This window comes from Synchytrium microbalum, assembly GCF_006535985.1.
Source record: "Synchytrium microbalum strain JEL517 chromosome Unknown SmJEL517_scf0028, whole genome shotgun sequence".
Lineage (NCBI taxonomy): Eukaryota > Fungi > Chytridiomycota > Chytridiomycetes > Synchytriales > Synchytriaceae > Synchytrium > Synchytrium microbalum.
This window is the reverse complement of record NW_022158377.1, coordinates 151,496-175,972: the sequence shown is the minus strand read 5'-3', so window position 1 is coordinate 175,972 and position 24,477 is coordinate 151,496. Positions and strand designations below refer to the sequence as shown.

The window sequence follows — 24,477 nt, the reverse complement described above, 5'->3', positions numbered from 1 at the left end:
GGCTTTACATGGGCTCGACGTGTCTAATGATTGTCTTTTTAGTGCTAACGTGCAAACAAGAAGGGATGCCAGATCCGGAACGTTCATATATGATGCATGCTCATAAAGTTCGACGTTTTAAACATCAATTTTTGATACGATTTGATCTACGAAGGAACAGTACCAAAACGACAACCCAACCTCCCAAACGCCCAGCGACGCGTTTAGTAATAGTCATTCTTCAGATATAACGCGTGTCCGTGTCGGCTCGACGACTAGGTAAACTGATTTGACAAACACACAAACACGACGACTTCGTCTAAGAATTTTTTCGCTTCCTTGTTTTTAACATATGAGTCTTACATGGCATGAGTCTTACAACAACAACATACAAACACTTCCCAATCTACAATAAAGCTCCACCACTACCGTTTTACAATTCAGCCTCAGCGGCTCTAAATGGCTCTGCAAACTCTCGTAGAGTATACGCCGCCATGCCACCATCATCAGCAACAAAGTCTCCAAACCCATTATCATCAATAACCACGACGTGCTCACGGCCAGGATAGACAATATCCAACCATTCAGTTCCCTTGTGGTGCAACCCAACAAACATATGCTTGCTTCCCGCACCACCAGCACACAACACAACGGCAAGACCAGGACCCAAATCTTGAGGTGCTGCACCACCGTCAGGCTCGGTTTTGAGATCTTCTGGTGTCAGGTCTGATTTATCAAAATGTTTGTTTCCGAGACGAACCCATCCGATGGTGTTGGGGTGGTCGAAATAGTCGTTTTGTTCACCCCATGCGAAATGCTTGCGAGCACGGATCATGTTTGAGATTGGAAGTGCTGCGTATGGTTTGACGGGGTTTTCACCAGAGATGCCGTATAGGTCTCCGTAGAAGATGCAAGGATCTGGTGTAGTAAGAAAAGAGATTGTTCATATGTGGAAAGGTAATGGGAAAGAAATCCAATAGGATTTCCAATACTCTTACATCCTTGCATTCGTAACAAGCAGAGTGCATATGCATGAGGTTGGAACCATGGCTCGATATACGATTCAAGAGATTCACCAGGTTGAGTGTCGTGATTGTTCTATTATCAATGGGTTGACAGTCAGAATGTTTGTGGTTGGCAAAAAGAAAGACGTAGAAATAAACAAATAAAGTCACACTTACGACAAACGTAACAGCATTCATTGGGTTGGTTTGTACCAAGGATCCATCCATGATCTATAGATTCAATGGCAAGGTTCTTAATACATGGAGAACATGCATCCCATTCACGGTGTGTTTTTTTTGTACCTTGCACATATCATAGTTGGCACCACCTTGAGAAGCAGCAGCAAAGTTGTAGTGCAATTTCACATCAAACAGACTGACTTTATAGTCCTGTTTGGCGAGATAGCCCTCCAAATCCTGACGAAAAAAGGTGAGATACATTCTAGCAACGTTACGAAGTAACCAGAACAAAACCTACTTGAGTTCCTTCTTTCCAGTACTCCCCAACAGTAAAGAAATTGTCTTTTCCAGTTTCCTTACGGACATTGGCCAAGAATTCAGCAATGAAGCCAGCATCGATGTGCTTGAGCGCGTCCATACGGAATCCAGATAATTTCAACTCCTTGACGAGCCATACAGCCCACTGGTGAAAAAAAGGGTTAGAAATTTGTGGAAATTGCATGATAATATTGTAAGAAGCCATACCTTCGTTACGTCTTCAACTACTTCTGGATGAGAGTAGTCAACATCTGCTCCCATCAAGTAGTCTAATTAAATAAAGTTAGTGTCACGTTGATGAATGACTTTCAGTTGTTTGAAATAAGAATCTGTAGCCACACACATACCATAATTGCCGTTTTCATAGTCGACGTCTTCAGACCAGTATTTGCCATTGCCCAGGATACGATACACGGCAGCTCGTTCGTTCTTTGCGTCATAGTCGATTCCAGTAAAGTCTGTATGAGCGGGGAATGAGAGAAAGCTTGTGGAGACGGTGGCAGAAGCAAAATATAAGGACGACATATATATGATTACTTACGATACCAGTGGAATTCCAGATCCGAGTATTTCTTTCCACGAGCAGGGAATGTGAAGCGAGTCCAAGCCTTGATCTTCTCCTTGCCACCGACATCTTGACCACGATCATTTTGGTCCACCATGATGGCGTCGAACTCCTCAGTATCGTCAGCACCCAATCGATGGTTGAGAACAACATCTATTCAAGGAGCGAAGATGCGTTAGGCATTGAGTAATGAATGATGCACAGCACATGCGAAAAAACATGTACAGAATTCAGCAGAATGACATGTCATCATGAGTCGTGAGTCGACATACCAGCACAGATCTGAATGCCGTTGGAATCCAAAGCATTGCAAGCATTGATGAGTTCTTCTTTTGTGCCGTATTTGGTACGGACAGAGCCTTTGGACTTGAATTCACCCAGATCCCACAAGTCATAGACATCATAGCCGACAGAGTTGGGACCACTTGCACTATAGGACGATGTGGGATGGTTAATAGATGATACAGAATGGCATTATAGGATGAATATATAGGTTGTTGAGTCATATGTAGTGTCTTGCGTCAAGAACGTACCCTTTAGTTGGTGGTGGAATCCAGACACAAGTAATACCCATTTTGGCGAGTTTTTCAGCTTCCTTTGCAATCTTGTTCCAGTGCTGTCCATTGGCAGGAAGATGCCATTCAAAGTACCTAAGTGACGGGTGGTGTAAATGTCATAAGTTTATCGCCAAAGATGATGCAAATGTAACACTGAACGGCCAATGTGCGATGAAAAATTGATTCCGTACTGTATCATTGTTCCATTGGTCTCTTGCTCGCGAGTCATGTTGGATGATGTTCTTGGTGTGAAGGATGTTAGGAGTTGATGGTTAGCGATTTGCACGATGAGGCAGCAATAAGGTTTGCGGCTTTATTGAAACATTCCCCCTGAACTGTGCTCATGTCAAAGCGTGAAGTGACATACAGTTAAACACCACTATCGGCGTTCTTGTAGTTACCTGTCATTCATCTCTCGCTACTTCCACCTCCTGTTTATGTTTGATCGTGTTTTGATCGTGTTTTTCGAAATAATGATGAGGAACCAATGTCTGATTATGAGAATTACGTTATTTACGTGTGAGATGATGATACTAGATGCTACAGTTATAGATCCACACCTTTCTTTCGCAATTCAACACGTCTAATCTTGTCCTGACTGCCAGCTCATTAACCACTATTTCCTGTCTGGACTGAATGAAATGAAGAACTTGCACCAAATCTGACACTGCTAAGCGCTATAACGCGTAAAATCATCCGATTCCCAATCTGGAACACGTTGCTTTTCCGCAACGACCAAAATCCCAAAAATCCACATTTTTATCAAAAAGGCAGACAATGATGAAGGGACTTGATACAAAGCTGCATCCCAGACTGCTGGCGGCTGTGGTCTCTATTGCTGGGTTTGTTTCCTTCTACATCATGTTCCTGCATGTATCTGAACCTCCAGGACCTCCACTCTTCTCTGACCGTCCACCGGGCGACTTTCGACTGATGCCTGGAGAGCTACCACTAATAACCAATGCTCTGAAATTCTTATATCATATCAGAGACCATGAAAGGAGGGTTTACTCCCAAAAGTACGTGCATTGCGTTACATTGTGATCTACAGTGTAATACTGTCTGCCTTGGATGACATTGGTATACTAACACGCTTTTCTCACTATTCAAATGTAGCTTGGAAGACGGAATACTGGTATGCATGCACCTTTAATCGTAGTGTTGCTGAGGTGGAACGTCGGCAGCTGGATTACATTCAAGAGGGGGATCAACCAAATTTATAACCGTGATATTATTATCATCAGGAATATCTATTTACTAATATGGGAACTAAAAACAAATTCTATGTTGTGAGTGCTGTCTTGGTGTGAACTTGAGAATGGGTTTTGATCTGAAAAGGACGACCACAAGCACAGCAATATCTAATCAAACAAACGTTAAACTTTAGGAATTTGGAGTGGAAAACTGCGTCCAGTGTAATACTCGGTAAGGCTTGAAGAGCTGCTCTCGGTTGGACGTTCCCATCCTGAATTCCTCCATTTGACTATTTTTTCGCTTCCATCTAGTCATCTCTGGGAAGAATACGGTTGGAATGGTCTCTTAATGGTGATTTAGCCCTCTCATATCCCAATTACACGAGCAGAAAGTGTCTTTGGAACACCTACTCAATCATATCTCACAACTAGGACGGATCTGGCGTGAGCTTGGACTCGCGCGTAATCCATAACCACTTCATGTGAGTGTGATTATGAAATTTAGCATTGTCAGTCAGTAGGGACGACCCTTGATTTGGGAGGAGAAGAATCAAACTTCACACTTTGGATGGAGTTGCAGACGCTCATTCATCTTTGGTCACCTTAAATTAGGACGGAACACAATATTGTCGACCTACTGAAACAGTACATGGTTCCGAAAGATCTCGACTTGCTCTCTGTGGACTTGGATTGCCCAGATTTCTGGATCTTGAATGCGATACTGCGAGCTGATTTTCGACCCAGAGTTATTGTTATCGAGTTCAATAGGAACTTTGGGCCAACGGATTCCTATGTGAGTGGTGGCAATATGTACCTTTTGATGGCAGCTTTTTTTTTGTTTTAATCACACCAATACGTTAGACCGTTGATCACACACGGGTACAATGGATGGGCCCGTTCAAAAATGAAACTGGCTCATTATTTGGATTCTCGCCATTAGCTGGTACATATCTCTGCAACAAGTATGGATATCATGCAGTTGCTATGGATTCGAATGGTAAGACTTGAGCCAAAAAAGTAAATAACAAGAAACAAAAGGATGACAGAATCTCACCAGTACTCCCAACCCACAACTATCACATAGGAGTCAACATGTTTTGCATATCCCGCAGATCTCTATCCGACATGGTGCTCGAAAAGACTGGAATACGTATAGAGCCTGATGATCTCAAACCATATCTACCAGAGTTTACCTTCTGGTACCTCAAGCAGCCCGCTCTGCATATAGACAGTTTGATACGGTTCCGTAAGGAGGTGTTGACACAGCCGTATTGGATGGTGGTTAATCCGGACGGAGAAGCGGTGCCTCGGTTATAGAAATACACAGTCCTCTTCACTTCCTAGTGAAGAGGAGTGCGTGAACGATACCTTGTAAAAAATGAGCTAGCATTATCGTAAAAAGGTGGCATAATATATATTTTTCACTGAGATTATATTTGGCCAGAGGTATCGGGCCTTGCGACAGAGGTCTCTCTAGTTCAGTTTGTGACCGTTTCAGTACAAATCTGTCAGAGAACGATCTGTAGCATCAATTACAAAAAGGATCAATTTCAAAAAGGATACAAGGATTCCATACTATATCCATCACAACTCAAATGTTCGATACATACTTTGCATGATAAAAGCGTAATCTGTGTTGCCAATAGCATGATGAGCTTCATCAAATACGAGTAATGATGACTTATGCAGGAACGAAATAATCTTGATATTGGCGTGGGAACAAAAAGGGCTGTACAAGCAAATCACTATTCCTGATTCAGTCAAATACCACAATGGAGGGCGTTCCTGAATATAGCAGGCGTACATACTATGACATCGTAGTCCTTTTCAAGTTCTTCCCAGTTCTCCTTTGACTTCTATATCAGGAAAGAGGGCTTGACGTATCAGACAAGAAAAAAATGCACGATTACCGATGTGATCGACCACTTATGTCCTTTTTCGCTATCCAACAACAATTTCAACTCTCTTGATCATCCTTTTCCGTTGTTTCTTTTGTTGGTATGCAAAAGGATTCCTAGGTACCATAAAGAAGGCGACTCGACGCTGTATTAAAAGTGAGATTCTTGTGAGATTATGAAGCTTTTTTGTTGAAGGGTTGACCAAGCACCAACAAACATCAAAGACACCAGATTACCACAGTATTTGGATTTTCCTTCTCAGCATCACGCTGCAATCCCACATAATGCTTGACCAGCAGTGACGCACTCATTGTCTTGCCAGTGTCTAAGATAGCAATGATTTTGTTCTTTTTAGCTCCTTCGAATAGTTCGAGTTGGTAAGAGCGTGGATATTGTTGGACTTTTGTTGATGCATCGTGCTGCTACGTGATGCTGTAGTGGCGTTGTCTTGATTTTGGCGATTTTGGGTGATGGAAGGCCTTTCAAGAGGAAGAATGGAAGTTTTATAGGACCGTGCAGAATAATGCGTGTACTTTGACTAGAAATGTATCGTTCTATACAGGGTTTGTTTGGAGTGAACGCAAGACTTGCTCGGCCTTTCCGTATGTGCTTTGAAAAAAGATGGCAATGACGGAAGGTGACAATGACATGAATCAGAGACGGATACAAAGGAGCATTTTCGCGTCATTGGATCTCCTTTACTGATCTTGAGAAACGTCGATGAAGATACAACGGACGTATGATGCGTTAAATTCACGTGAATGCACAAGACGACAAATTGGCCTGTCCTCGAACCAGTTGCTTCGTCATGCGTTTCTTATTGTTAAGAGTTACTTACAAACTCCACAAGTTCTCTTCCGTAAACGTGTCTTCGTTCACCGAACCCATTACTTGAAACCACCACTTCGAAAGCTCGAAAGATGCTGTCCTCTGAGACAGTCCGTGACTTAGGACCTTCGTCGTTGTGAAGATCCCTTGAAACAGTTGCTTGCATTGTTGGTATGGCTCCACTGAATGTGTTTGTCGATGCCTTGAACACATTATGCTAGATGCTCTTGCAATGCCAGCCAGTTGAAGGAGCGCACTGCTTTCCAGATTGGCATTGGCATCCATCATGCACGGTCGTTTGCAGTAGCTGTATTTTATCACCAAGAACTCAAATTGTTCTTGCTAAACAGCCAATGTAAGATAGTTTCTCTATTAGTTAACGAATGAAAATGAGCTTCAGCTGTTTACAATTCGTGGAACGCCACTGTTGAGTTTCAGACAGGTCACTTCTTTCTCAAGTTCTTTACCAACCTCCAATCCGCAGCTTCCAAAGGACACTTTCAATAGCAGAAAGCATGTCAGACATGGTATTTAAGCTCCTAGAAACCGTAGCTAGACTATCAACAGATGGCAGCGGCCCCTGGCCTGCCCCCAGCATTTTGTTCAGCAATTCCAAACATCAAAAAAGCACGAAATTCCTCTTTTCATGAGGATTGAGCGGATGCAAAGACAGCTTGGAGGCGCATACCAATCCATCCTTGGAATCCGAATATCTCGTATTACTCGCCTCCCACCGATCGGCGTATCAAAACGACCAGTCCACGCCATGGCACTAACACGATTCGCATACGTCAAGAACTTTGAAAAGAACGACGCCTTACTACCAAACACCCATATAATAGTCCGTATAGACGGCCACTCCTTCCATCGCTTCACAACAGAACACGGCTTTGCCAAACCAAACGACATTCGAGCAATCAATCTAGCAAACCACGCTGCTACTCATGTCATGAAGGAGTTCTCGGATATAGTGCTTGCATATGGCCAATCAGATGAATACTCGTTTGCCCTGTCGAAAAAGACGAGTCTGTATGGTCGTAGGGAGTCAAAGATTGCATCAGTGATTGTGAGCTTGTTTACATCTGCGTATGTTATGGGGTGGAAGCAGTTTATGGGTGATGACGTGGAACTGAGGTATCCTCCATCGTTTGATTCGAGGATTGTCTTGTATCCTTCGGATGGGAATCTCAGGGATTACTTTAGTTGGAGGCAGGCTGATTGCCATATCAACAATCTGTATAATACGGCTTTCTGGGCTCTAGTTCAGGTACGTCGTAGCTATGGTTTAATAGCTGCGATCCGATTGGAGTACTATCGTGGTGGTCTTTGTGCTCAATACGGAGCTTTGTGTCTGTCGATCCGGCGCAAAAAAGGTATCCATCGGATAATGCTGACTCACAACTCACTCTAGGACAAAACAAACTCTCATACGGAGCGTGAAGCTCAAGCCATACTCAAAGACACAGACTCAGCTGGCAAAAACGAGCTCCTATTCACAAACTACGGAATCAATTACAACTCATTGCCAGAAATATATCGGAAAGGATCTGTATTAGTAAAGAAGACACAGTCTATAAGTGAGACATCAAAGACATCCCAAAAGGAGGTGGTCAGGGAACGATCTGTGGTAGTCTTGGAACATGGTGATATAATTGGGGATGCATTCTGGAAGGAGAATCCTACAATACTAGGTTAGATGGGAGCGGGCTATGACCTCAACAAGTTTCTCAAACCATAAAGACGAAACAGATCCATCTTGTACATTGTGCAATAACTTACAAATCTATATTATTTTGTGCTTCTTTTACAAACTATATAACACGCTTCTATCTACAATACGATACGACCTTACACAACAAAGTCCGAGTTCGCTTACGTTTCCGTTTCTATATGCTTATACACCCACAACTTCTCCACCATCTGCTTCCACCTGCCCCATCTGAGTATACTGATGGTCGTGTTCGTCGTATCCCTCATCACCTTCAGGCAAGATACGAAGTGATGGTATTTCATCACGACGTACTACCACAGGAACACCGTCTTCATCATCATCTGATTCACTACCATCATCGGTTTCTGAGTTGCTGCTACCATTTTGACCAATATGAGAGACTCCATTGACACCATTTGAGCCATTACTGCTACTACCACCATTCATAGTCGTGGTAGCAGTGGTGACTCCATTAGCCCAATCCTGCCGTTGCCCCTGAACATACACTCCAGCTTCAAGAGCATCTCCCTGACAAGTACACCACCCTTGCCAAGCTTCAAGACTTTTGGTCAAGATATCAAGTGCTGCGTTAGCAGCATCCGTATTGGCTTTCTTTCTCATTTCGGATCTACCTTCAGCAAAGACTCGTCCATGTATAAACACTCGAGCTACGAACTGTCGTGGACCCTCCACATATGTTTTCACTTTATGTTCAACACATCCGAGTTTCAATAGCTCCTCGGATAAAACTCTTAGTGCGATACGCTTCACAGTGGTGGGTTTTATATATACTTCGACCCATGGAAGCCAGATTTTCTGCATGACCTTCCAGACTGCATTTGTTGATAGTTTGGAATCAACAAACACTGCACCGAGTATAGCTTCAACCATGTCAGATGCTGCTTTCGGAGTATCCAAATCTTCCCAGTATCTTAAGGCATCGTCAGTGTCACCTCGAACATCTTGTTGAAGGACACGATTGCCTCCTTGTTGAGATAGGGAATTGGCACGATCACGACTAGCAATCAATTCATCTTTATATGACTGTAGTCCATGGCTCAAGGGTGCAGACATGTGACGAAGCCATGTTTGCATACTGGCACTCACTAGTATGGAGAGACAAAAGGACAGCGATTTCAGGTCAGACTGGTACTTAGATCCAAGTACCAACCACATTCATATACATACCAGCAATATTGGCCAGGAAAGAATTACATACTGAAGCATCCTAAGGAAGCAAGTAGAGTTAGAAAGCATCCAAAGCCACCTTAATCTATTCGTTTTCGTTTGCACACTCACTTTGCAATCTGATAATTGAGCTGGGTCAGCTTCATGATAGGCATAAAAGAAATATCGTACAGCCAAATATCCCAATACCGCATCACCTGTTTAAAGCCAAAGCATTTGTCAGCAAATCCAATAGCAAAAAAGAAGATTGAATTAACCGAACAGGCTATACCAAGAAATTCAAGACGTTGGTACGAATTAAACTTGGCATCAGCAGCAGTAGCATGAGTCAAAGCCTCAATCAGCCATCCAGGGGAATTAAACTTGTATCCAATAAACTCTTGAACCTCATCCACCAACGTAACCATTCCAGCAGCGTCTTTCCAGGAACCATCTTTCGTCGGTGTACGTTTCTGAATCAAGTTTGAAAACTTGGTCCAGTCTTCCTCAATCACGTCATCATATATGGCCTTCATGGTCTTGGCACCGGCTTCAACACCTTGTGTTTCTGGATTGCCTGTTATCACTGCAGCACCTAATAGACCTTCCATGACATCAGCTACCTGTTTATCAGACAAGATCTGTGTTCCTGGGCGTGGATAGATTTTAATGGGATTTTTGCCACTCCTTTCTATGCGTAGTTTTTCTCGTTCATCCCATCGTCCTGGACCGGATCCAAATGGTCGCCATGTGGAACGACTCAGCGTAGCTGATATGATGACGTTTGGTATTTCTTTGTTGGACGCACGTTGAAAGAGTTGATAGTTGGAGACGGCATAATTCGTTCTCATGGATAGATGTCCTTCATCACGATTTGGGAATCTTGCAAACAACTGCAAATTGATTGCAAGCTTTAAGAATGAGTCACCCAAGGTTTCTAGTCGCTCATAGTTATGAGGAAGACCAGTCTATCATTGGTGTATGTTATTGGTCAACCATCGTTCTTTTTGGGTATGAAATCCAAAGCTGAATATACCTGGGGAGCTGACAATGCTTGAAGAACACTGCCAACAGGAGCAGACAAGCTCAACCGTTTCTGAGTGTCATGGGCAATGCAAAATAATTCAAAGTAAAACAAGATCGACGGCACTCTATTCGTATCGTAGAAGTCTTTCTGAGTGAATGGATGGACCTCACAATACTCTGGTAGCTAAAAAAATACAGGCGGTGAGCTAGAATGCAGAATCATACTGTCTTCCAAAGCTTCATATTTACCAAAGAAGTAGTACGATATTGCTTGGCATCCTTGATCTGCTCAACCTTAACATCTTGCAGCAAGTTGATTCTGCGATGAATTTCCAGTCGGTTTCCATACAATATTGGCTGAATGGGTTTTATGGTTCTGTATTTGAATTGGCCAGAACCTTTGTATTTCTTCACAACTGCAGCATACTTTTCCTTGAATGATTCTGATGAATCTGGGTTTACGAGGTCGGTGACTGCAAATTGACGACGATAATAGGACCTATCCACTACCATACGTCCAACGATATCTTGAGCGTATAGCAAATGGTCGTGGGCAGCTGGATTATAGTTGGCAATCTCGAGGAGACGTGTCCAATCAATCACTGGTGTATTGTTTTGCCATATCAGAGGGATACAAAAGTATGCATGATCGAGTTCCTACAAAGCAAAAAACAAAACTTGAGAAAAAACTCAATGAAACGTCTATCGCGAACACTTTACCAATTCCAATGCATCCTTAAGAAAGGAACTCATCAAATATACATGGAACTTCTTGACAGCATCCCATTGCTCATCATTGACAATCATAGACGTGGCATTTGGAATCACCGTCATCATGACCTCGCGCTGATCCGGCCATAGACTGAATTGAATACCATCAACAGGTCGGCGTCGAGTGATTATACCAACACGATACATTTCTCGACGCTGACCAGCAGATACAGTATACGGTACAGACAACCATACATATCTACCACCAGGAACCTCTTGCCACGGCACCTCCATATCGGCTGGAACAATTTTTTGATATGACCGTCTTTTACGTCGTCCACGTAAACTATTCAAGTCGTTGGCGAGAGCTGCTTTATCGTCATCTACACGCTGTAGTCGTTGTCGTGGATCTTCACGTACAGGCTGCAAGTTATCATCGAAATATTGTTCTTTATGAAGGGCTATGATGGCATTTCTACAGGCTAGTCTCTGAGCAGTCGCAATACGATCTGCTGGACCACCTCGATGGACACGGATTTCCCTTGGCAGCGTTCCTGGTAGTGTGACTGTAGCGTAAAACTGAGATGCGACAAGTTCATACGTCCAAGAAGAGCTCCACTCGTAGCCTTCGACCTCGGAGATGATTTGGCAGAGACGGTTAAGCAAGGATATGGCCGACGTAGAATGAAGTACAGCACCAGTAGCTGGAATCTTATACACTTCTTCAGCATACAAATCCATTTCACGCTCTTCAGCTTGCTGCAACTCGATTTGGTGCCATCTTGCAAGCACGCTGTTTTGAGTACACATTTTGTATAGATGTCCACGTTGAGCCTTTTCCTTTTGTTGGAGAGATACAGGATAGCTATTGTCTTCTGGATGATTCTCTTCAACCATTAGACAGAACTTGGAGTTCTCCTTTCTAGCTCGGCCACGAGACTGAATCAAGGACCCAAGCTTTAGCGCGCCTCTACCAATATCAAATCTAAAAATGTGTGTTTGTTGGCTGATCGTCACAGAGTATCTTTACTTGTATTGCAGCAAAGTTCACACAGTACCTCACTACCAGCTTACAAGCTGGGATATCCAATCCTTCTTCAGCAATAGCTGTAGCGACCAACAAATTTACATTGTTCTTCCAGAACTCTTCCACAATCCTGTACTGATGAGCCACTTTGGCATCTACGCCCTCAGAGGACTTGTAGTTAGCACCTTTGCCGTGCCCTTTCAACACACCAACTCTAAGAAAGCTCAATTTCTTCTCGTGACGAATGAGCTCTGCTAGTCGATCAGCGACATCACGACGCTATGCGGAGAGTAAGTTTGTATCAGTTTTTTTGTTGGTAGTTATCAATAACTAATGTGAGAGAGAAGGAAACTTGCCTCAACAAAGATGATTCCTAAACAATCAAATTTGTTGAGAACCAAAAAGGAATCGCAAGCATATATTATCCGCTTACCACTAAAGTCACGGTCATCCCTATAATCATTATACAACAAAGAAAAGAGCATCTTGACCTTATCACTCAACAAATCTCCAGAAGCATGCGGTCCAGGAAACAAATGTCCAAGACGAGCCAACAATGAAGTCTGAGCAACTTGCTCTTCTTCATCATCCTGTACAGCATCACCTTCCAACAAGTCCTCCAATCCCAATTTACTAAATGGTATTGCCGAGAGCGACTTTCGATGGCACGTATGAGCCATTGCTTCGATAGCACGATCACAAGCATGTACGCCTAGTGTTCGCAGGATGTGCATTTCCAAGTCTGGGATGATGCGATCTTGGAGTTTGAAGCGCAGGTCACCAGGCAAGTCTAGGTCTTGTGGTGGCGACTTGACGAGGTCTTTGAGAGTTCTCATCAGTTCGGACTGAGGTAACTCTTGAGGTGCTGCCTTGTAGATGATTTTTGTAACTGCGTGAGGTTTTCCGAGATGCTAAAAAGTGCCAGTAGAAAAGTCAACACATGATTTGCGCTGTAACTCAATTTCAAACAGCTACTTCATATCCCGATTGCGTTTCCCACATAATAGTTCTTGCAACGCTCTTGAGCTGATTCTCCAAAGCCCTATAGTAAGCAAGCGATGAACACCAAAAAGATGTCGATCGGCAACACCATGGATGTGCATACACTTACTCAACAGCTTTGACTGGATCATCAGTTTCTCTCGTGACTGGTGATGCTGTAAGACCCAGCACGCGTGGTTTGTGAGCCGTTTCATCAGTCAGATTGGGATAGTGCTCTACTTGTCAAGAGCCGTGAGCGAAACAAGACCGAATCGACTGCTTGACATCTAACGATCAATGGTTACGAATGGAAGCGTACTTTGCATAATAATGGCATAATCAGCGTGACCAATAGCATGATGAGCTTCGTCAAATACGAGTAACAAGGCCTAGTGCGAGATTCAACAGAGTTCAAGGATTGGTATAGGAGTGAGGAAAAAAAGCCGTATGATGACATGGCATACCTGATTCATAGTCAAGTACCCAAACTCAAGTGCGTTCTTGAGTATTGCAGGTGTGCACACAATCACATCGTAGGCTTCTAAGAGTTCTTCCCAGCTCTTCTTATTTTTCTGTATAAAAAAACGGGACGGGTCAGGCAAAAGAGCAGCTGGTCCAATCTGCTTAAAAGGTGATCAACTTACGCCCTTTTTCGACTCTCCAACAACAATTTCAACTCTCTTGACCATAATTTCGAGTTGTTTCTTTTGTTGAAACGCCAATGGATTTGTAGGTACCATAAAGAAGGCAATTCGACGCTATGAAGCGAAGACTTACAGTGAGCTTGTGAAGCTTTGGGGTTGAAGCTTTTGACCAAACCCCTCAGATATACAACCCAACACCGAAAGAGACAATACCACAGTCTCTGGATTTTCTTTTTCAGCATCACGCTGCAATCCCACATAATGCTTGACCAGCAGTGACGCAATCATCGTCTTGCCAGTTCCAGTATCCAAGACAGCAATAATATTGTTCTTTTTAGCTTCTTCGAATAGTTCGAGCTGGTAGGAGCGTGGCGATTGTCGGACTTTTGTTGATGCATCGTCGATATTGGCGTTTGATGCTGCATTGCTATTGACTTGATGAGGGGAAGCTCCATTGAGCACCTTGGGTAATGGAAGTCCTTTCGTGAGGAAGAATGGGAGCTCAATAGGAGCGTGCTGCATTGTGGACGTACGGGAATTATGTATACATCATTTATATAGAGGGTTGTTGGGAGTGAATCCAAGCGTTGCTCGTTCTCTGCGTTAGTGGTTAAGTTTCGAGAAAGGAGCACGCGACTTTGCAGCCTTTTTAGAGGCTCGATCAATAGAGACAGAGGTTGTATTTCGCGTCATTTAATGGCATTATACTGATCTCGAGGTCAATGACCATTGCAGTCAGTCAAATTCACGTGAATGCGGGGAGAAAAAATCGCTTGTTTTCGAGACATCTCACTACTGGATCACTCTCTAAATAAAATATTTACTACGTGTTACTACAGATTACCACTACATCAAGTTCTCCTCCATGTCGTGTCGTTGTTCACCCAAACCATTACTTGACGCCCACCACTTAGGAAACTCAACTGATCCTCGCCTATCCGACAATCCATGACTGGGAGCTTCCGCATTGTAAAGGCTCCTTGAACTAGTTCCTTTATTCAAATTGTTGGTGTTGTCGGGGAAGAACCCAGACGTCGGTGATGTTAACGGTAGGGAAAGCCTACGATCTAACGAAAAGCTCACACGACGATCGAAATCATGCATCGAGTTTCCAGATGTTAGGAAGGATGGGAGTGGCGGAAGTGGTGGTAATTGGGAGGCTGATGTTGCTGTTGAGAGTATGGATGGCTTGCTGCCATGAGATGGTGTCTCGACTGTCTTGAGGTCCTTTTCGGGAATGGAGAGTAAATCGCTCAATGAGCCACTGTTTTGGTGTAATGGTGTGGGCGGCGTTGATTCATCAACGGCGTTGGTCTCTGCTCTGGGTTGATCAATTGCGGCAGTCTCGGTATGCTGCTCTACTTGTCTTTCTAGTTCTTGATGGCCTTGCGATTCTTTAGGCGATTGCTCCGAACATAAAGCTGCTGATGATTGCTGTTGCTGTTGTTGGTGCTGCTGAAGCTGTTGGAAGTATTGTAGTTGTTGATAATGCTGTTGTTGCCATTGCATAAACTGATCTTGTTGCATCTGCGCTTGTTGCTGATCAGGCGTTGGCATACTCTGGTGTTGAACGTTCATTGAGTAGTATTGCATTGGAGGCACTAGATTTGATGAATGTTAAAAGCGATGTCCTTCCCAAAAATTACAAGAAGCAGGTTTACCTGGACTCTCATGGAAATCCTCCTGTTGCGAGTACGCAGTAGACGGTTCCGTCGGATAATCATAAAGAGCTACTGAGCGTGGTACCATGCTGTTAGACCTTGGCTCATTACTGCTCGTGGTGATGTATGCCGGTTGTTGCTCAACAAACGTTTTCGATCTCTTGAATCCACTAGTCTCAAAACCACACATTCGTTTAGCATATCGACCATATCCGGTTCCAGGTGGTTTCAAATTAGCAGACTCGTAAGGCGTTAGCGTTCCGTTAGCCAACATTTTAGCCTTCAATCGATCTTGTATTGTTTCGCGGATCTGTTGCCTTGTGATGTCACTGTCCGATTCTGAAGTAGATGTGGTTACTGATTGTGACATTTGAATATCTAGCTTTGGTTTAGTCCTCCTTTGCACGTCACGTCGAGATTGTTGTTCGGCTTTTGTTGGTGATGATGACATTGGAGTGGGTGGGAATGTTGGAGCATTAACAGCATTGATGGTTAAAGCAGATGGCATGGTGTTATTGTTTTGGGTTATAGCAGCATATCCAGGATTTAGGTACGGATTAGTATTTGATGACTGGTATGTGTTGGATGACTGGTACATTGGCAACTGCTGTTCTGCACCGGTCATCATATAGTCTGGTACCAGCATGCCATTATGCGTTGGTATCGTGTTTTGGAATAGAAATGACAAGGGAGATGATGATGCCGTTTCATCTGCGTCCATTTTGAAAAAACGAGTGTTAATTCCTATTTCATGAGGGGGATGCAATGTACATGGAAACCAAAATATTACCTGGTGTATTCCATGGTATAATTAAGCTAGAAAGTGATATCTCTAGTGGTCCTTTCGATCCGGATTTACTCTGGTCGTTATTTGTGAATGGCCCTGCAGAGTACAAAAAGCTTGACTGCGGGGAGCTCGTCCATGGGGAACTATTATCTGACATTCCTATAGCGTGTCAGTCACGTCCAGTTTCCTAGTTATAAAACGCAAACCGATTCTCAGAAACTGTTGACACTATTGATTGTGTTGCGCAGTTTTCAGGTTCCTGATCTTTGATTGGCTGGAATCTCGGTGTTCTAGCTATGCTTAACGCGGACTTTGAGCCGCTCGTTCCAACGCATCCATGCGCCTAACGCGAGATGGGCTTTACTAGATTGAATGCAAATCTATTTTCTTATCTACTGTTTACAGTTCAGCTAGATCGGGAACTTGATACCCTAATGATATTGCTTCATTACGTGTCACTGAAGATCTCCTTCTACCCTCCTCAGTCCCACACTTGATACCAGCAGTCATCAAGTCCACATACATTTCAGCGGTAGGCACAATATGATAATACAACACCACCGCAAAAGTCTTGTAGCAATTGTCCAGTGCTTTGACCTTATCCTCTTCTGTTATCTCCGATGATGAGCATTGACGTACAAATGCTTTCAGCAATGCCTCTATATCCCTCTGTCGTGGAATCAATCCATTCTGATATGCATTACATATTCGTTCCAACAAGACATCATATGATTCAGTTCTTAGTAGGGCTTCTACGAGTACGTATGAGTCTGTTGGTGTCCATGGTTTGGATGCCTCTCGCCAGCGAGACAGGAGGGATATGGCGTGGAGTGCATGTGCAGATGTTTCGATTTTAAATATTAGGTTCATCATATCGTTGGGATGGATGGATTTGGGGGTTACTAGTAGTGCTGATGATAGATCTTCGTGTGCCTGAGTAAACGTTATAACTGCCTTTGTTGAGGGTTTGGCAATTGGAACCATCTTTGGTATTGTTGAAGAGTTTACAGTTGTATCGGTTGTCTCATTCCTCGATTGACCTATTGAAATAGAACAGTGTGAGATTCTTCAATACAATCTTAATGTGCCGAACAAGTATTACTCCTGATGAGTGGCATCCGTTGATGTTGGTTGAATCCAGACAAAGCTCTTGTAGAAAGCGCTCTAGCCAACGATTGATGAACGTTTTGGCGACTACATTGACGACAAATCATCAAGCCTATAATGTTTGATTTAGTCAGAATAGGCTTGTATACGACTTGATTGCATTTTTTTGTCTTGAAGCCCAGATGTTGCGAGGAGAGCTAGAAAAGACAAAACTGGCTTCTTTACCGTTCATAGCGAATAGTCTCATTAGAGAATTGTTTACTAGCGTCTTTGCCATGTTCTAGATAGAAGGACAAAAATAAGAAGCAACAATGTAAAAATCGCATCACAGTCTCTTGTAACGTAAAACAGATAGATGGTCTGGTAGATGGTCTAGTTAGGAATTGCGTCAATGTTCATTTTACACGTGGAGAATGCTGTTTCCCGTTGAGCTAGAACGTGACTGATATTTTAACATTTAAGACAAGTTTTTTTTTTCGAGCTCCAAAAGACCCAAGAGAATGGCCGGTCCGTCAAGAAACAGCACGGTGAGGCTGCAAGAGCCAATATCATTGACAGCCAACACCATAAATACTGCGTATGGACGAGCTGGTCGAGCTGTATTGAAGCAAGTATCCTTTGTAGCGTCCGAACAAGACAAGGAGAGAAAGAGAGCGGTAGTGACCATCCAAGGAGCTGGAATCTTCATATATGACGTATGTTTGTATAGAGAGTCATCTCCTGATAACTTGATCTGTTGAACCTATACAGTACTTCACTGCATCTCGTCTTTTTTTCTACTTGCTAATCTTTTTTTGCAAACATTAGCTGGCGACTCAATTACCCATTCATTCGTGGTCTGTCTCGCCCGATACAAGATTTGCATGTGCTGCCAGACAAGTCTACCCATACGTCTATGCTGTCGTACAAGTGTCGCCAGACTTAGCGGTACAGAAGGCTGGCAGATTGGTTTGGTCTTGGAACACTAGCGTCAAGAATACAACTGGAACTGATACTCCGAAAGAACTATGGGTGACTTGACACGCTGCTCTTCATTCAGGTTCCAAGGAGCGAAAAATGCTCACACATTGTCCGTACTCATAGGTGGATCACCCAGTTCATTCGATACACAAGGCACCAAACGACACAGTCCTCCTAGTTCATACCAATCTACATATGTCACTATATTCCCAAGACTTTTCCCGAAAACTAGCATCCTATGCACCATCACCATCGTCTTCAACAGATCATCAAGAAGTCATTCACATACAAGGTGCATCTGGCTGGATTGTAGCCAAAACTGCAGGCCGACTCCATGTATATAATCTAGAAGTCAATACCGTCGGTGGCCTGTATGAAATCGCATGCAAGTCATTAGGAGATGTACATTATGAATCTGATGTGGTGGCAGTTACTATTCAGTCAGACAAGTTGATTGTCACCTGTATGTGTATTGTGCTCTTCGCTCTTTTTAGCCTGTGCCCTCATGAGTCTAAATGTCTCTCAAACTTTTAGTATCGTCGGGGAAAATCCTAGTCTATAAAGTTGCAACATCAGGAATGGCCTTGATGGTTACAATATCTGTACAGTATTTGGATTTGGTGCTCAAACCTGATCATTTGGATGTGGTAGCTCTTGACGAGCATCATATTGCTGTTACTGCATGTAGGAAGAACGGATCGCAATGTAAGTTCCATGATAATTCATTTTTTTTACCCTTGTGCTGACTCGTCTTCGCTCAATAGATGAGGGTCTGTTGATGGTTTGGGATACCAAATACGGCACCTTACAGATTGATAAGCCATTGACTCATCTGGAAGGTCCAAGAGCACAATTTCCCATCAAATATTCAGTAAGGGTTTCCTGCGTTTGTTTTGACCATATTTGGCATCTGCAAATCTCATTCAAATCTCTTATGCAGATTGCCTTGACAAACTCTCCATTGACGGGCCCGTCACTGCTGATAGCATGCTCGTCATCCTCAAAAGGAGCAGCTGAAACCGACGTCCATCTATTCCCATACATGTGTGCCAAACCAACACTCCTCTCGGCGCTTGGCAAGCTGCAACGACCAGCCATCATGGAATTCAACTCTGAACCCGAATCAACCCAACACACATCATTAGGAATGATGACGCCAATAGTAGCAACACCTCCAACCATACCATCCGAGACGGATTTTCTGTCTCAACTAATGAACCCTACTCAAACGCCCGATGACGAGACGTTTGAAAGAGTATTTGTCACGATGGTAATGTCAAAGCTGGGCAAACCAATGCCAGAATCAGGGCATGTACGATTAGGCGCTTTGGCAATAACCGATATAGCTCAACCAAGTCTATTATTGCTATTGACTCGATGTTTTGCCAGCCCGGCCACCTTCTTCCCTCATCACGTAATAAATTATTTATTGTCTACCGGCGCAGCATCTTCTAGGTCGATACCTGGTGGTATAATCAGCCCGGCTCTGGAAAGGGGCGATTTAAAACTCCTTGAAATGGCTCTGAGACGGGTAGTAGATTTGAGTGAATCTGAGGTTGTGGATGCACTCATGTATGTATGTGGTGCTGATAAAGAGGCGTGGATTAGTACTGAGGAGAGAATAGTAATGATGGATGAAGTACTTTCCAAACGACGATCAAGGAAGGCGTCTAGAGCTGTTAATGATGGAAACGATACTACCGTTGCTGCTGCTAGTAATGTTAATATGCCGGGAGTGTCGAGAGGTCAAAATCACTTTTTAGAATTGATATTTAGTGCACCACGAACACGTGATGTGTTTCAAAGGTGCATGAAACGTATTCGTATCCAAGAGTTAGAGGTGCTGTTAAATTGGATATTAAATACTATACAGGGCATGTCTGCATCCTCGACAGAGGAAGTAGACGATGTCATGGGCAACAATTTGTGGTGGATGTGGAGTTCCAAATCGTCTAGCTTCATAGTGGTAGGTGGTCGCTTTGTTTCCTTGACATTGCTTCAATTCACACACGGCAAAAAGTATTTGTAACTGAACTGGCATATTCAACATTTTTGTAGGCCATTGAAGCTCTAACAATACTCCTAGACGCACACTCCTTCAACATGATATTAACGCCAGCTCTACACGATAAACTAAATCAAGTAACGAGTTACTTGTCGACTTCAATAAGCACCTTCCAAACTGTGCAATCACGGTTATCAGGCCCTTTACAAGCCTTTATAGAAACTAAACCGACATCATTATCTGTTGGAGAGAATGGAAATGGGTATGGACGAGGCAAGAATTGGGCTAGACTTGTTGCTAATGCGAATGATGGTGTGGGAATGTATTCTATTGAGATGGTCACGATATAGAAAGTGCTTTAGATGTATTGTATGTTCTTGATGTGTGAGATTTTTTTGTTTTGGATTGGGTGTATTGTACTTGATAAGGGGTGTGATTTTGTTGTTTGAAGCTCTCAAGCTCACGCTGTTCGATTCACGGTGAATGCGAAACTGACGGGAAACATCGTTTGGCCTTACAACAGCGAGCTGACGTGTAAAACAGTTCACCGCAGTGAGACGAGGCCTTCGTTTGATTTGTTGCAACAGAGAAACTTCAAAGTTCGTCAGATCTTCGAGGACGTCAATGAGGACAACTATATGAGGGTTCGTTTGGCGTAGATTTCAAGTTTCAGGTATGAATACATTGGAAGGATACCAGAAATCAGCATTTGAACCTCGTTCTTATGTCGAAATTAGCTCCCCCGCAAAATTGTTTTTAGAATGTGGTGATCTCGCTGATGTAGCTTGGAGCGACGTCAATAAGCAAGAAGTTCTCTGTCGGACTCTTACTGGGACTTTGCTTCACGTGCTAACGGGATCGCTGGAACTTGTCAAGTGGCTAACTGCGTCATGTAGACGAAATGCAGACATAACTCTGAATTAACTGCGAGAAGGTCGTTTCAAGTATTAATTAATAGCAGCAGGCCGTCAACTTGCAGGAATTCAGAACCGCATCTAGCTCATTGAATGCACAAGTTGTAGCTCTGATTCTATTGGTTCCTCTTGGTAAATAGGTTCTTGCTCCATTGCTCAAGGAAGAAACCCCAACGATGACGGTGAGCAGCTAATGATATCCACTTCGCAAATGCTGTATTATAATGTATTTCATGCGTTTACTCTCCTGCTGACTCACATCTACCTCGAATTCTTAGGTCATCAAAGATTGAAAGAGACCGATTGGACGATGGGAGGTATTGCTGCCATATTGACGACTAAATTGACAGCTCAACAGCTAAATATCTTCCTTTATGTGACCTGGATATTTAGTCCTTTCTCTGTCCATCATAAGAGGACCAGAATGCAGCGATCCAACAGTCTCGGAATCATTCTCGTTATGGGACTAGATGAACGTGGTAGATCCCTCGACCCTAGATTGGCAAAGCTTTTTACATATTGCATTGAGCATGTCAAGGAACTTGTCGTGGGGTGTATGTCTATTAAACCACCATCACAACTCTCTTTTTTTGTGATTGGTTGAGACGAAGTTTCGCCAATCTATTTGCTTGCTGGTCATAGTGCTCAATAAGAGCGATAGTAAGAAGTTATTGCCATGAGAAGCCGATAATGAGTGCCTTAAAAATTATACTGTATCATTGTATCATCCTTTGATGTTTTCCTCCCAAGAGTATTCACGCTTCCTTGTCATAAATTATTAATCATACCCTATGCTTGATTTAGAATTATGTCGCAGTTTTGGCAAAAACGTTTGGACGGTCATGGGTGGCGTTTGATGCGTCTGATGCGTCTTGATTGGTTCCCTTGCACCAGTTTTTCAACAATCACAACAACGAGAGGAAACTAACACTGCCAAACTAGCCAAGAGCATACACTAGAAGGTATGAGCTCTTTCTACTTTTCGCTTTCCTCATCATTTCGACATCACTGTGCTCACCCAATTTTAACGACATTTACAGTAATCATCAAAATGGTTTCAGACATGCTCATTCAAATCGTTGGACTAGTAGCATTATTTGCTCATGTCTGCCATGGTCAATACATTACCAGCTGCTCCAAGACCGACATTGCTTGTCTATCAAACAATGCCCAATACACCATCACGGGAGTTGTTACTTCAGTAACAAATGCCTCGACATCTGGGATTTATAGTGCTAGTGTACAGGTAAATGATGAAGGGCATTCGATTCCAAGTTTGATTTGATGTGAGTGTCTTTCATCGATCTCGATGTCTCACATTTCATCAATCTTTAACCTAGGTGCTGTGTTCCTACTACTCAAACATCAACTCACCTCCTATAACTGCAGGCACTATCAACGTTACCAACGTTGGGCGACAAACTGGTGGATGCAAACCTGATCTCCAAGTGAATTCAACCTCTCTCGTACTGTGGCTCTACATTTCGAACTCTGTCGGTCCTGTCTACAGTCTCCAGGCTCCCTGTGTAGGATCTGTTGAATTGACTAATACGACTCTAAAGCCTTTATCTGACTTGGTATATCAACGAGCTGCTACTGATCAAGTTAAAGGAACCAGTTGCACATTATTATCACCACCACCATATGGAACTCCATCGCCTACTCCTGTTACGCAACAACCAACGGGTAATGGTGGACTTATGTTTAATAGCAATGCAGCTGTTCTCTCCGTAAATTGTATAATCTTGATGTCTTTGTTGATGGTTACATTGGCAGCCTTCCTGTAGACCTTTATGTGTATTCAAAGATCTTTGTAAAGTCACCTCCTCAAGTTGACATAGAAGTACTACTAGTAGTCATCATAAAGCTGTTTTCCCTTTGGCAAGCAATCCGAACAAGTGACGACCGTTGGTGTCTCGGACGGGTTTGTGCTTTCACATACGAAAAGATCTCGCTCCCGTCCATGAAATAGAGCACAAAAAGCATGGCTACCGCCGTTGTCTTGAACGCTGGTGGACACAATTTTTCACAAGACAACTGCCGCAATTCCTTCAACAGGGAGTTTTAAAGACGATGCAGGTGATGGTGAGGCTTAAATCGCATTTGCAGCCTTCGTACTCACGTTACATGCCTTTATAGATAAGTCTCATCGCAAACATAACGTGTTCTGCCCGTATCTAACCATACCACGATTCCCACACTACTTGATCCTGGCGGATCAACCACCTCCCGAAGTGCGACATGGAAGAGCCAGCTTGATACATCTCTGACCACCGTAGCTGGACGTGATCTCGCTGCTTTTAACGCGATTCTTGCCCTTCTTGATGCTGCTGTAACTTTATGGTTTTGCTTGCAAGTTGCTCTTTACAAAAACTTTCAGATATCGAGTCTCCACAGCACATACTATGGTGAAGGATCTAGCTCAACTCATTAGAGATAGGTCAAACCAGTCATGTCCACATCAAAACTTGAGAGTCATAGTATCGCCGAACTGTGAAGTAGAACCCAATGTCTTGTCAATTCAAACTCAGAACGAAAACACGGCAACCAGCCACGAAGAAGAATACTATACTCCTGCAACTTCATTTCCTCGATCTTCCGCACGCAATAAGGGCAAAGGCAAGGCCATTGATTCACTGACCGATACACATGTCAACACAAATCACGCCTCATCACCGGTGAATACTGACTCTCAACAACAACACGATGACAAGGAAATCATACTAGAAGGAATCATGTTGGTACATATCCAGCCTGATGAGATGATTGGATCAAAGAGGAAGATTCAAAAGGAACAGACTGATCCATTACCTTGGAGGTTGGCAAGAGTCACTTTGTCAAGGGATGGTACTTTGAATATCTATGAGAGAGAGGTATAAATCTCTTGAATCTCTATTGAACTCCTAGAATGTGAGCTAAACGCCATGACCCATGTAGGGATCCATCATACGACGCATCAAGAAAATATGTCGATCGCTCGGTGGTAAAAAGCTACCTACATCACCATACCTCAGAAAGACCATGAAGGTCGATGTGGCTGATCCAAACACGAATCTATCAATAATGAGTGAAATGGACGGTGTGTTGCTGCTGACCTCGTGCTCGAAAAACACTGATCAGGAAGTACCGATCGATATCACTAAACACAATGATTCCTTCCTGTTCCCATCTTCCAAGGTAAGCGCGACACATCGTCGTTGAGGTGGGGGAAAAGAGCTTATTTGGATCATTCGATAGGCGCAATCTCGGCTCTG

General features: G+C 43.3%; 6 protein-coding genes across 6 annotated transcripts; 3 read left to right on the top strand and 3 right to left on the bottom strand.

The window, feature by feature from the left end:
* Window positions 1–412: 412 nt before the first annotated feature.
* SmJEL517_g04308 (alpha-amylase) lies at window positions 413–2,832 on the bottom strand (the record flags this gene model as incomplete). Its single annotated transcript, XM_031170236.1, has 11 exons — window positions 413–897; window positions 978–1,077; window positions 1,161–1,214; window positions 1,287–1,400; window positions 1,462–1,626; window positions 1,689–1,750; window positions 1,829–1,939; window positions 2,023–2,199; window positions 2,319–2,476; window positions 2,580–2,696; window positions 2,795–2,832. 11 exons carry the CDS (start codon window positions 2,830–2,832, stop codon window positions 413–415), a joined length of 1,581 nt encoding a protein of 526 aa, XP_031023782.1.
* Window positions 2,833–7,168: 4,336 nt separating this feature from the next.
* Window positions 7,169–8,218, top strand: SmJEL517_g04307 (uncharacterized protein; the record flags this gene model as incomplete). The annotated part of the gene is made up of 2 exons (XM_031170235.1): window positions 7,169–7,789; window positions 7,934–8,218. The coding sequence occupies 2 exons, from the start codon at window positions 7,169–7,171 to the stop codon at window positions 8,216–8,218; spliced, it is 906 nt and encodes a 301-aa protein (XP_031023784.1).
* Window positions 8,219–8,416: 198 nt separating this feature from the next.
* Window positions 8,417–14,311, bottom strand: SmJEL517_g04306 (uncharacterized protein; the record flags this gene model as incomplete). The annotated part of the gene is made up of 16 exons (XM_031170234.1): window positions 8,417–9,339; window positions 9,422–9,461; window positions 9,533–9,618; window positions 9,693–10,368; window positions 10,437–10,610; window positions 10,676–11,083; window positions 11,147–12,122; window positions 12,196–12,443; window positions 12,527–12,537; window positions 12,598–13,075; window positions 13,140–13,206; window positions 13,276–13,381; window positions 13,465–13,534; window positions 13,610–13,717; window positions 13,790–13,903; window positions 14,003–14,311. 16 exons carry the CDS (start codon window positions 14,309–14,311, stop codon window positions 8,417–8,419), a joined length of 4,794 nt encoding a protein of 1,597 aa, XP_031023767.1.
* Window positions 14,312–16,636: 2,325 nt separating this feature from the next.
* SmJEL517_g04305 (uncharacterized protein) lies at window positions 16,637–17,621 on the bottom strand (the record flags this gene model as incomplete). Its single annotated transcript, XM_031170233.1, has 3 exons — window positions 16,637–17,277; window positions 17,340–17,456; window positions 17,570–17,621. The coding sequence occupies 3 exons, from the start codon at window positions 17,619–17,621 to the stop codon at window positions 16,637–16,639; spliced, it is 810 nt and encodes a 269-aa protein (XP_031023766.1).
* Window positions 17,622–17,844: 223 nt separating this feature from the next.
* Window positions 17,845–20,659, top strand: SmJEL517_g04304 (uncharacterized protein; the record flags this gene model as incomplete). Its single annotated transcript, XM_031170232.1, has 7 exons — window positions 17,845–18,039; window positions 18,152–18,355; window positions 18,428–18,767; window positions 18,839–19,009; window positions 19,069–19,175; window positions 19,245–20,270; window positions 20,363–20,659. The coding sequence occupies 7 exons, from the start codon at window positions 17,845–17,847 to the stop codon at window positions 20,657–20,659; spliced, it is 2,340 nt and encodes a 779-aa protein (XP_031023765.1).
* A 1,615-nt stretch (window positions 20,660–22,274) lies between these two features.
* Window positions 22,275–23,010, top strand: SmJEL517_g04303 (uncharacterized protein; the record flags this gene model as incomplete). Its single annotated transcript, XM_031170231.1, has 2 exons — window positions 22,275–22,469; window positions 22,564–23,010. 2 exons carry the CDS (start codon window positions 22,275–22,277, stop codon window positions 23,008–23,010), a joined length of 642 nt encoding a protein of 213 aa, XP_031023764.1.
* Between the last annotated feature and the right edge of the window lie 1,467 nt (window positions 23,011–24,477).